General features: G+C 35.4%; 1 protein-coding gene across 3 annotated transcripts in view; it reads right to left on the bottom strand.

The window, feature by feature from the left end:
* The window catches only part of LOC126979045 (circadian locomoter output cycles protein kaput), a 43,619-nt gene extending 31,221 nt beyond the window's left edge, over nucleotides 1-12,398 (bottom strand). For all 3 annotated transcript variants that reach the window (XM_050828222.1, XM_050828223.1, XM_050828224.1), the window contains exons 1-4: nucleotides 11,961-12,398; nucleotides 9,960-10,108; nucleotides 8,213-8,394; nucleotides 8,001-8,118 (exon numbers count right to left, since the gene is read on the bottom strand). In XM_050828222.1, the coding sequence (XP_050684179.1) occupies nucleotides 8,001-8,118; nucleotides 8,213-8,394; nucleotides 9,960-10,108; nucleotides 11,961-11,998 (487 nt within the window). In that variant the 5' untranslated portion in view covers nucleotides 11,999-12,398. The remainder of the gene's footprint in view (nucleotides 1-8,000; nucleotides 8,119-8,212; nucleotides 8,395-9,959; nucleotides 10,109-11,960) is intronic.
* Between the last annotated feature and the right edge of the window lie 326 nt (nucleotides 12,399-12,724).

Genomic DNA, 12,724 nt, shown 5'->3' with positions numbered 1-12,724 from the left:
GCGGTAGTGACGAAAATTTGGTCATTATTTCTTTATTGGGTGCAGAAGAATTAATGAAAGACAAAAAAAAATTTCAAACTTAAATAAACTTTATTCAATTAGGCTTCAACTAAGCGCTTTTGATTTGTCACTCTAAAATGTTCCTCTTAAATTACTAAATCTACTATTATGTTCGAAAAAAGTAGAGCTCTTGAAAAGAACATACAATACCGATTGATCACGATAACTCAGCGATGTAGTGTAAGTTAAGAGAGAAGGTGAACTTCCAAAAGAGTAAATCCAGTTGACTCATGTACAGCAGCAAGCGACAGGACGTTAAAAAAGCGGTATGTATTGATCTCGACAACTTAGGCGAAGTGATTTTCCAACGTTGGGTTGATTCTGGTCAGATTTCAAACCTGACCCAGGTTTGAAATCTGACGGTACGCGTTTTGTTTATTCCGAGAAGATTATTCTTGAAATAAAGCCGACTTCACTTATCACTGAATTTCCATGGGTACACCGAAACGGCACACTACTTTTGAACCAGCTTCTTACAGCTACAATCTCCTCGTCATGATTCGGCATAGCAAACAAATCAAGATATTTAACGCCCAGCTCTCCACCGGAGGCAACGTTGCGAACTAGTCTTAGCAATAGGGCTACTCTGATCTAGAGAATTACCATTTGTAATGTTGGTTCATTTCTGTTTTGGCGATTGCCATTTAATATATAGTCAAATTCGCCATTTTCCTGAATAAGCCTGTCCAAATGTGCCCGGTATGCCTTGATAACCGGGTACGTGGCTGACACGTCGCTCCATAATTACACCCTTTGGCTTTCATGTTTATAATCAGACGAAGGTGTTTGTCATCCTTTCGATCTTGCTTCATTCGTTCCGGACTCCAAGACTCGTCTAGGTCCTGAATCCTTATAGCCTTTACCACCACTGCTTCAAGCAGTTTTTGCAATCCCCGGGGTATGGTCGTCGTGACAGACTATCGGTAATCCATCTTACAACTTAGCTTTGAGGGTTCTTGAAGTGGAGAAGCTATCTAAGAGCTGCATTGTATGTGCGTATTTTGAACCCTGTGCCAATACTTATTAAATTGCTTTAACTTATTGAAATGTAGACTATCTTGTTCTTAGCACTCCCGATTCCGGTGTTGCTTGCATCGGTGTACACTGTAAATCTTCCATTTCTTCTGAGGTAAACCAGAATCGAAACAACGAAGTTACTTCAACTGAGTAAATGCAATATTGCGCTATCTTATACCAAATAAAGTTTCCTTTCGCTTCTACGAGATGTTGCATGGCTTCGCTACCTCGAAGATGCTGTGGCCTTTCTTGGACCGCCTTAGTCTTCTTAGGATCCAGATATGACGTGTCCCAAAACGATACTTCCTTTTTGCACTTCTTCGGGTCAAGCTTTAAGTTTGATTCACGGAATCTCTATAAACCTTTTCTAGATTTTTTTACCCTCCTTAAGTTGCGCCCCATGACGCTTACATCATCAAGATATAGCAGGCAGGCGTCTCTTAGCAGACCTAATAGTACATGTTGCATAAGTCCTTCGAAGATTCTGGTAAGTTGCACAGTCCGAATGGCATAACCCAGAACTGTAGAAAAGGCCATTTTTGGTTCCGCAGTGAACGCAGTTTTTTCTTTATTTTGTAACCAAAGTTTCACTTGCCATAAGCCACTTCACATCAGATCGACAGTCGAGAACCACTTCATGCCTCCAAACATGTCCAGTGTGCCGTGTGATGTCAATCCGGGATAGAATATAGCTGTTCTTTCTGGTCACGTTGTAAAATATCTTGTAGTCTGCACAGAATGCAGTGCTTCCATACTTATTCCTTGCCAGATCTACAGGTGAACACCAAGGGCTAGTTAAATATTCGATAAACTTGCTTCACTGAAGTTTCCGACCTGTTTCGCTAAAGTTTAACAGTCCCCAAATTGTATAGTGATGTTGAAGAAGAACTCTCAAAGAAGACTTCTTGGTCGGGGAAGCTTGAATCTCCTGTTGAACTACTCCTCATCCACCACACATTTTTAAGTTGATAGATAATATAACCGAATAATGTAGTCGTCGGTAATATTATCCACCAGGAGAGGCTGCACATAAATATCATCTCCAAATATCAATCGAACGTCTGTAAGTCCCAGCACGGGACAGCAGCATATTGAATGATGGTCGTATATTTTCCCACATAATAGTTCTTTTGAAAAGTTCCGGTCGCACGATGGATTTTGGCGCAATTGTAAAGCGACAGGGTTTGCTGTTTATCACACCTGTGGTGACAAGATTATTGCCAAAAAAGTATCACAAACCTGTGATACTTGTACTGTAGGGATTCGATGAAGTCTGTCTGTCCGGCCAGTGCCCACTCCGCATCTCTGGTGGCATTTGTTTTAACGGCTCCTCCGTTAGACCCGTATAGCGGTCGACACTGATTTCTGTTATGTGGCTGCATATCGCTGCTACTACTTCACGAACTTTGTGACTTCTATCGTCACTGTACGGCACTTGCTTCGAGGCAATGTGCTAGTGCAACTTTCATTGTGATGTGATGACCGAAGCACACCGTAGCTCTCACCTCAGGATGTCTTACGCCATTGACGAACGCCTCTAGGATTTTCTTAGCCAACTTTTTAACTTTGCCGAATACTTCCCGAAGATCTTCTGGTGAGCCTAGGTGTTCACCCTATAGTTTACCACCTCTCTACACTCCAGCAGAAGATGGGCGGCTTTTTCCTCTACTCCTAGGCAGCCTCTGCATAGAAGGCTGTCTGTAACACCTATGCTAAAAAGATACCTATTAAAGTTGCCGTAAACTGTGACTACCCATAATATTAATCCTAGTCGACATCGATTAAGTTGTAAGATTGCCTTGCCGCAAGTTAGCACAGGGTAACGGAACTTGTGCTTGCTTGCACTCCTCCAGGTTATCCCAGTATTGTTGGTAGAGTGTCTTTATCTTTTGATTTATGTGGTTCCTCGAGCAACCTTGCGGCAGAGGCAGAAAAGGTTCTGGTCCGTTGTGTTGGTTGTCAGAACCCCTTATAGTAAATTGATCTGCCGCCTCGTTGCCCCTGATTCCTCTATGACCCATGATCCAGTGAAGTGTAACAGTGTTGCTTTCACCTCCCACCTCATTTAAATGCTGAGTCGCAATTATATACTAGGCTAGAATTTAGGTACAGGTATGTAATACCGATTTGCTATCAGAAAGTATTCTGATGATGTGAACATGAACATCTCTGGCGGCGATTGCATTGGCCGCTGCTAGCAGGATTCGCATATATTTTCGAAATGTTGATATTTAGATCTCGCTGCTTCTTCAAATATGAACAGATGCAGTGGAGAGATGCTCAGAGCTATGTACAATCACCTACGATGTTGGCATTGTTGCCTATGTTTAATATGGTAATGTCATCAGCATGCCCAACTGTGTACAAATATTTATTGTTAAGCTTGGAGATCAGATCGTTCAATACCAAGTTCCACAAAAGCGGGGATAGTACACCTCCCTAATGACATCAGCGTGCTACAATTGCATCTTTCGCGTGTACTGTTACCCTTATAATTTTATTGCTTGGGATGTTGGGTATCGAGTCAATAAACAGACTCTTCACTAACTAGTCATAGGTAGACCGACTTCTATATTGATGCTAGTGCAGATGGTTTGGTCAGAGGCCTCCTCTTTGGAAAGATTTTTGATTTTTTTTCGTAAGGCATTATTTAACCACAACCCGATGAAGAGCGGATTCCGTTGTCTACCCTTGAAGTAGACATGCTGATACCCGTGTAATGGTATATCACGCAGCGCATTGTCTCTCAGATCTCTGTCGCATAGTCTAAGACTGATATTTATTACACATCGCAGCAGTCAGTTATATACTCCTCACTATGTACCAATAACACTAATACTGATAATTAATAACATGACTTATCACTTTATCGCTCATACTGAATTAAATGCATGAATAATGCACGGCCCTTTATATACCGGTAAGGATCACTGAATGATAATCAGAATGAGGTCAAACAATTTCATAGGTACAAAGAAAAAGAAAAACATGTTTTTATAAACAACTGTGTTTAAACAAAAAGCAGATATGTTAAAGTCAAGGTACCTTTTACGCTGCTATGTACTTACGTATCGAATTCTCGAGATGTCAAACAATGTATGTAGTAAGTAGAAAGGAATAGAAAAACATGATTATATAAACAAATGTGTTTACAAAAACAAAAAAATAACTAGGTTGCTTTTACGCTGCTAAGTGCGTATCGAATTCTCGCAAACATTAAACGTGACAATATATAATATAATGTCTCGTTATAATATATTCACAGAGAATTACAAGAAACAGACGAGACAGGCCTCCTACTAACGACCAGCTTACTATGCTACGGTAGTTTTTTATACAGGCATAATATGTCTGCTCGCCACCTCGGGGGAATTGTCAAAATATCATTGCCTCACAATATAACTACAGTGTACCTGTGAAATTAAAATATCACCATAACCAGGCGTTTAAATTGTAAGAAATGATGTCTTTTGACAATCTACCGTTTACTTATAATATCACGGCTTTGACAATATACCTACGACATATATATACTACAAATTACGAGGGGTGGCTGATATAAAATCTACTTTGTTAAAGAAAGTTTTGAAATCGAACTGGCCACTGCAAAATCATATTCTATATTTATTCCTTTTTCAAAATTATGACGCTTATTTTTTTTCGCTTGCTTTTGTTTTTTTGGCGCGGCTTTGATTTCACCATGTCGAAAGAAAATTGTAAAATGATGAAATTTGAGCATCGAGCAGTGATTAAATTCCTAAGTAAAGAAGGAAATACGCCTACGCAGGTCAGAGAGCGCATGTTAAAGGTGTTTGGTGATTCAAGTCCTTCTGAATTCGTCATAAAGTTTTGGTCGAAGCAATTTAAACATGGCCGTGAGAGCCTGGAAGACGACCCACGTAGTGGAAGGCCAATTTCTGCTGTTACCGCAGATAATGTTGAAAAGGTGAAGAACCTGATTCTTGCAGATCGGCGAAACAAGCAGTGGGAGATAGCCAGAGATGTGGGCATTAGCAAGGAACGAGTTCATGAAATTATTCACGAACATTTGGGCATGTCCAAGGTGAGCGCTCGTTGGGTCCCTAGAATGTTGAACCCCTTTGACAAACAAAGGCGAGTAGAATGTTGTCAGGCATTTCTAGACCTGGTCAAAGGTAAAGAAGAAGAGACTATCTCTCGAATTGTGACCTGTGATGAAACTTGGATTCGCCAGTGGGATCCGGAAAGCAAACAAGAGTCAATGCAATGGAAATTTAAAGGAGAAAAGCCGCCAAGGAAGTTCAAGGTTCGGCCGTCGGCTGGAAAACTAATGGCCACCGTATTTTGGGATGTCGAAGGGATGTTGATGATAGATTATTTGCCTAAAAATACAACAATGAATGCTGAATATTATGCAAACTTGCTTGACCAGCTTCGTGAACAAATCAAAGAAAAGCGGAGAGGCAAACTCAGCAAAGGTGTTCTGATTTTACAAGACAATGCTCCTGTACACACAGCCTTAACGGCGAGGTCAGCCCTGAGCAAAAACGGCTTCAATGAAATTAACCATCCACCTTATAGTCCAGATCTGGCTCCCTGTGACTATTTCTTATTCAAAGATTTAAAGAAAAAATTGAGGGGTCGCAGATTTTCGACGGACGAAGAAATGAAGGAGGCTGTGACTGACCATTTTGACGAGCAAAATAAAAATTACTATTATAATGGCATGATGTCACTTATTTGCAAATGTCATAAGTGTATTTCACTTGCAGGAGATTATATAGAAAAATAAAAAAAAACTAGCCATCAAAGTCTTTTCTTTCATAGTTAGGTAGATTACTTATCAGCCTCCCCTCGTATATATAGCTCGCCCTATAATTGATTAATTTAAGTATTAGAAGCAAAAACTTGCCTCCATGCTTTTTTTAGCATCTTTGTTGCAAGCCATTGGCTACTACGATGTTTATCTATTTTTAGATTATTCCAATTTACGTAAAGAATTATTTTTAAATAGAATTTAAACCCATATTTTAATCAGTGATAATATGCCATTTACTTAAATTAAATTTTTTAATGGTTCAAGTAAATTTTACAATTATCCCGTACAAACAAAAATACAAGCATTATAATTTCTAATTTAAAAAATTCTCGTGTCACGGTGTTTGTTACCAAACTCCTCCTAAACGGCTGAAACGATATGTATGATCTTTTGTGTGCATATCGGGAAGGTCTTTTTATACCCCAAATTCTTTTATTAATTATATGGCGATACAACGTTTGCCGGGCCAGCTAGTATTACTATAGATATATTATACATAGAATGACGCTATAGGTACATATAATATTTACCATTGAGAAAAATATTTAATTAATTAATTAAATTTACATCGCAAAAAAACGATTGGCAATCAATTCCGGCGCAGAGAATTGATACTTAGGGTATTTTATAAAATATCAAAATATTGCATGCTTTAGTAGACAAATAAAAACAAAATATAACTGACACATAAAAAAAACATGAAACGCAAGCAATTGATTATATAATTTAAATTCAAATATTTTGATTTTAAATAGGATTTAAAATAAAAGGACGAACGTCAAAAAGTAGAGATACTTTACATATATATATGTACATTCAAAAAGTTATGCCTCAGAACTGAGATGAAGAAGCGAGCAAGAAACTCAGCGGGCTACTTGTTTTTTTTTTTGAAAAAATTTACAATATTCAAATTTCGAACAATAAAATTTACTATTAAATAGCCAGAGACCGGTCGCTCTGTTCCAAATCTATGGTATTATTAAAAAAGTTATTACGTTATCGTAATTTATACCACTAAAACGTGTTTTAACAATTATTTTTAATACCGCAACACATTTGTTTTGTACATATTGTAGGATCATGTTGTAAAAGCATAAACATAGCCCAAAAAGTAACAACACAATAACAAGTTTGTGTTTTCTCCTGGTATTAACATAGTGATTATCACAGTTTCTAGCGAAATTCGCTAATGTGCATAGGCACATGTCATAGGTACTCACTTAACATTATCAAGAATATAATATTGAAATGCAACAATTTAAATTCTAAAACAAGTATTTTAATGATTATTTAGAATCTAGGTTTTGAATAGCGCAAATAAAGATGGACACAAGAAAGAGATTACATAATGCAGCGGATTAGATCAACTAATAATGTTGTGACTGAATTGAACTGTCTCTTGAATTGAACTTGAAAATATACTATCTTATACTTGAAAGATTACTTAAGATTATTTAAAAGTTTTTTTATGAATAATGTATCTCAGCAAATGTAATGTTACTTGCATATTGTTCAGTACTGTACATATTGTACGGACTCTAAAATCAACGTTTTATCGTTTTTGCTGCAACAAATATACATGTTACAAACATTTTTCAAGCCAAGAGTCATTCGCAATCACAGTACCAAATTGTGTCAGGGAATTTAATAATGGCATGCCATATTAGAACATAGATAAATGTGTATGAAGCAACAATGAAGGTTTAACATGTAGTGTATTTGGTTAATAAGTATACATAAATGTTTCGCAGAGCAAATCCTACTAATATTATAAATGTGAAAGTTTGTATATCTGGGTGTATGTTTGAACTTTTTTAACGCAAAATCTACTGAATAGATTTTAATGAAACTTTACAATAATATAGCTTACACACCAGAATAACAAATAGCCTATAATTTATAAAACTATAGTGTGAATTATACAAAATATAAAAGAAGTGTGATTGTTACTAATGAATACAACTAGCGCCATCTCTTATCAACTAGCAAGAAAAAGATCAATACAATTTATATGGCAAAACAACGTTTGCCGAGTCAGCTAATATAAGAATAAATCAAATTGCATTAAAAATTTAAATGTATATTTATGAATTATAATAATTATTATAATAAACAATTCACTAACCCGTACTAATACTCTGAGTAGGATCCAAGGCAGTAGATGGGTTTTGTAACAAATTGAATAACTTCGGCTTGTCTTGTTCATAAGCCAATTCAAAAATTGTAGTGTTGACAATTTCAGCCTAAAAGTATATTCGTTATTATTAGAATCATGATAAATTTAAATTTTAGGTATGCAATAAAAATGTATAAAATATAAATTACAAAACAACTCACTGGGTTATGTCCAAGCAGCGAAGCAATACTCTCTGAAACATAGTAGATTTGTCCAGTTGCAGAGAAAACCATCACAAAACCTTCAAGTGCCTCTAATACAAGGTAAGTAAATTCCTCATTTGATAGAAATTGAGGCTTCCAATCTTCTTGCACATCATGAGCCCGAGATCTCACAGTTACTTCTAGAAAACAAAAAGGACTGAATTACTTTTTTAAATAACAACTTGTCATAACAGCCATTGAAACCTAAAACACCAAACCTAAAGCTCGCTCAATAGACAACTGAAAGCTGTGGGTTCCACTGATAGCTGTGATAGTTGGAACATGAACACATCCACTTTGAACAGCCTTTGTTGATCCCAGGAATCCCAGGCAGTGGAGACACAGTTTATCTTAATATCAATTTATATAACATCCAATCTTACAGTAGGAGTTGGATGAATTACATAGTCAATATATATCACACACTACTATCACTGTTTGAGAACACTCAGATACCTAATGCTTTGCACTAATCTAACTATAACATTCACACTGAAAAAAGGGGACTGCCCACCTGTGACACTTGACGGAATTGTATTGCCACAACACACTACAGTCAAATACCAAGGTATGCATTTGGATATGAGACTCACTTGGAGGGATCATATCCAAGCCTAAAAGGAACAATACAAATGTATCATAAAACCGGTATGGACATATGGCATACAACTGTAGGGGTTGAGAGAGTCACTCAAATATTGAAAAAATGTCCAGCGATACCAGAATAAAGCAATAAAGATCTTGGGCAATGAGCCATGGTTCATAAGTAACAGGATGCACTTTCCTGGAAATACCAACCATCAAAGAAGAAATAGAAAGGTTTTCTGGGGCCTATAAAGAAAGACTTCAAGAACATAAAAATCATCTAGCTATTAATCTTATGAATACAAAAGATTGCACATTTTGCCTGAAATGAGCGCAATTAGCTACAATCTAAAGACAATTCGTAGTGCCTAATAATTAGGAGTTCAACAAATCTGATTGAAGCTGTTGAGGATGATTGCAGATATATTAAAATAAATTATCTAACTATATATACTATACTAACTATGTATACACAACCTAACTATGATTACACTCAGGCAATGAAAACTCTGCTTTAATGTGGATCGTTGTATTGCATATTGTTACAATTACAAAAAATAATGCTATATTCTCTGCACTAATAATACTCTTTCTAAGTTGAACATTCTAGTAAAAAAAAGTCAACAAAAATATCAATAAATTCTTGCACATCAAGATATCATCCCAGACACTGAAACTCTGTTGCCAGTATGGCCATGGATGTGTGTGATATAGTTAATTTAACATATTGACTCATGTTTCTTAACAAACTTAGCATTTAATATTCATAGAGAAAAGGATAAAAAACACTATGTACAATAAACTAAAGGTCTAGTGAAATGTATTCAGAACACATTTCATTTAACTAGAGTCTAGACTAGACCACTGTTACTGTTGATACATATTATTATACATGTGATGTCACCTATGTCAAAACTCATCTCTTGCTAGCAAACTTAGCCCCCTTGGGCTGGCATCACTTTGCTAGAAAAGTGGCATGTGCTATGTTTATATTTAGGAATTAATATACTAATGTGAGAAGTAATTCTAAAAAATTTAATAAAGCTTCTGTCATTTATCTTTTCTGTCAATTATCTTCATATTAAAAAGGTTATAAGCCCTAAATTATAACTATGCTTACCATTGTGATTCTTCAGAAATGAAATTGTAGATTTGAGTACAGTGGATTTGTCCATTTTTCTATTGCTAGTAGATACCATTGCACTAAGTTCATTTACCAACATATTAAACTGATCCCGACGTTTCTTTTCACTTAAGTTACGGGTCCTCCTAAAAATGTCAGCATTGGTATTATGAACCAATTATTATTTAGTGGCGTTTATTAGAGAAAGTCATGAGTAAAAATAAGTATACAGTAAATATAATATGATCCATTATTATTAAGAAAAATGTATCTTACGGCTCTGATTTAAAGAAAGTAAATATTAGAAAAGGTGAAAGTCTGAAGGAAGTAATTAAGTATTTAAAGGCTATTTAGATGTCTACTGTACCCTTATTTTGAGTGAAGAGTCTACCCTATATTAAGGTGCTCAGGTGTAAGTCACCCCCACTGTCTCAGTGCAAGATGGTCAACTTCACATACAACTTTTAAATATCTTCAAGGATACAAGTGTATGTAGTTCCCTTACAGTTCAAATTCAAATATTTTTATTATATTTATATTAATAATAGGCTTTAAAATAACTTATTTAATGTATAAATAAACTATCACCCATTCAAAATGGTATGCCTCAGACCTGAGAAAAACCGGCACAAGAAACTCAGTGACCTTTTCTTTTTTTTATTTCTTCATAATAGTGTTATAATATATGTAGTATCATGCTCTAACATTTTAAATTAAATAGGGTGTCCTCTTAATTCCCAATCTGTGGTATCATTAAGAAAGTAATTTATTGTATAGTAATCTTTACCACACAAATGTTTTTAATAATTCTTTTGAATTTAGTAACATTCCTTATGTTAACATTATAATTGTCACAGTTTCTAGTAAATTCATCAATGTGCTTATGAACATAAAGAACATTATCAAGAATATATTGAGATGCAACAGTCAAATTGTTTATTTCTTTAAATTTTTCTCTTAAAGTCTGGGAACTAGGTTATATATAGTGTGAATAGCCCTCTTCTACAGTACAAAGATAGCATTAATATTGGCTGCACTGCCCCATAACAATATACCATAGGACATAATACTGAAATGTTTTCCTTAACTATAAAATCATTAAACAACACCCACACCTCAGATGCAAGTATTCAGCAATAAGTACTATCCTCTTCACCTAGATGTGTGGTTCCCAAGAAACTATCTTCTATGTACTGATCACTAGTTATCCTACTTCTTTCTATTATATATCCACATTAATACCCAATAATATATTGCAACATTATACTCAGTAAGTGAAACAAGTGGTTTTTTTTAATGAAAGAGGAGGACAAGCAAGCATATGGGTCACCTGATGTTAAGTGATCACTGCTGGCCAACTACTGGCTTTGAGTACAACTATTAACTAAAAGATATTCTTAAGATAATGCTATAAGTGTTCAGAACCACAGAAACAATATGCTTGCAATTATGGAAAGATTTTGTCATTGTTTTAGTGCCTTAGTACAATCTGCCAAATAATTAAATCTTATGTCTTGCATCATGTGTTTTATGGTACTTAGAATAATAGCATAAAGATGGTCTCTCTGCCTCTACCACCTCATATATCAATGAGTGTTAAGAGAAATTATTTAGACTAACACCACAGCTAAAGTCCACTTACCTAAAATGAGAAGTTACCCTCACATACCCATCCATTACTCATTTTACCAGTTACCCATTACCCAGATATCCATCTGCAAGAACTTTTTGCATGCTACAACCATTTTGTGCAACTGTGACCTTCATGATTAGAGCATACTCCCACCTCAAGTGCCACCAACATAATATCTTAAGATCTCTGATTTTAAGGGATATCTCTATATACCAATTAGAAACTTGAAGGGCGAGAAAAACAGAAGCATTTAATACAATAGTAGTTTTAAGCACATAAAAAAGGAAACAATTGGGTAAAAACTAAGTTATAAGCCATTCGAGGCCAGGCCACTTGAAGCACTATACAAATCTTAGGATACTAACCTTTTGGTATCATCTTTATCATCGCCGTCGTCGTCCATGGTGCTTAGTGAATAATAAGTCAATAGAAAGACGGCCACTCAACTTTAATACAAACAGTAGGCGAACACTATTTAGCTAACTATTGAAATATGACACCCTCTCGCAAGTCGCAGTTCGCGAAACTGCATATCAGTTCTATATTTATATTTTTAAGGTAGGTAACAATCCAACTATATGGAAAATAAAAAATGTAGTACACTTAATGTTGCTAATGTACCACTTAGCTCTATATTAAAACAATATGATATTATATTAGAATAATGGAATTCTATAAACGATTCAAATCGATTTAAAATCCAACACTCATACGAGGAAATATAATCACATTATACATTTAAATTTTCACATTTAAATTTTAAACAAGCTGCTGAAAATTGAAATATATTATTTTCGACTAAATTTTCTACGCCAAGAGGACTGAGGAGGGAAGTCCGTAGACCCATCGATGGACTTGTCAAAACTCAACCGTCAAATGTCATTGGGCAGTAAATTAATCATAAATACAGTGCGTCTCCATCTTGTGAAGTGTAAATTTTCGGCAATCGGCAGTCGATTTTTGAGTTGCAGGTAAGATAGGTTGAAGGTTTTATAGACGATTATAAAATAGATAATATAAAAAGATGTTAACCTTAACTTTCTATTCATGATAATACTCCTTGCTTTGTATTCATCCGTTACATTTCTGGAATATTTAAATTACATTGTGTATCATAATTTACAGATAT

This window comes from Leptidea sinapis, chromosome Z, assembly GCF_905404315.1.
Source record: "Leptidea sinapis chromosome Z, ilLepSina1.1, whole genome shotgun sequence".
Classification (NCBI taxonomy): Eukaryota; Metazoa; Arthropoda; class Insecta; order Lepidoptera; family Pieridae; genus Leptidea; species Leptidea sinapis.
The sequence above is the reverse complement of the archived record's forward strand: the minus strand, read 5'-3'. Positions and strand labels throughout refer to the sequence as shown.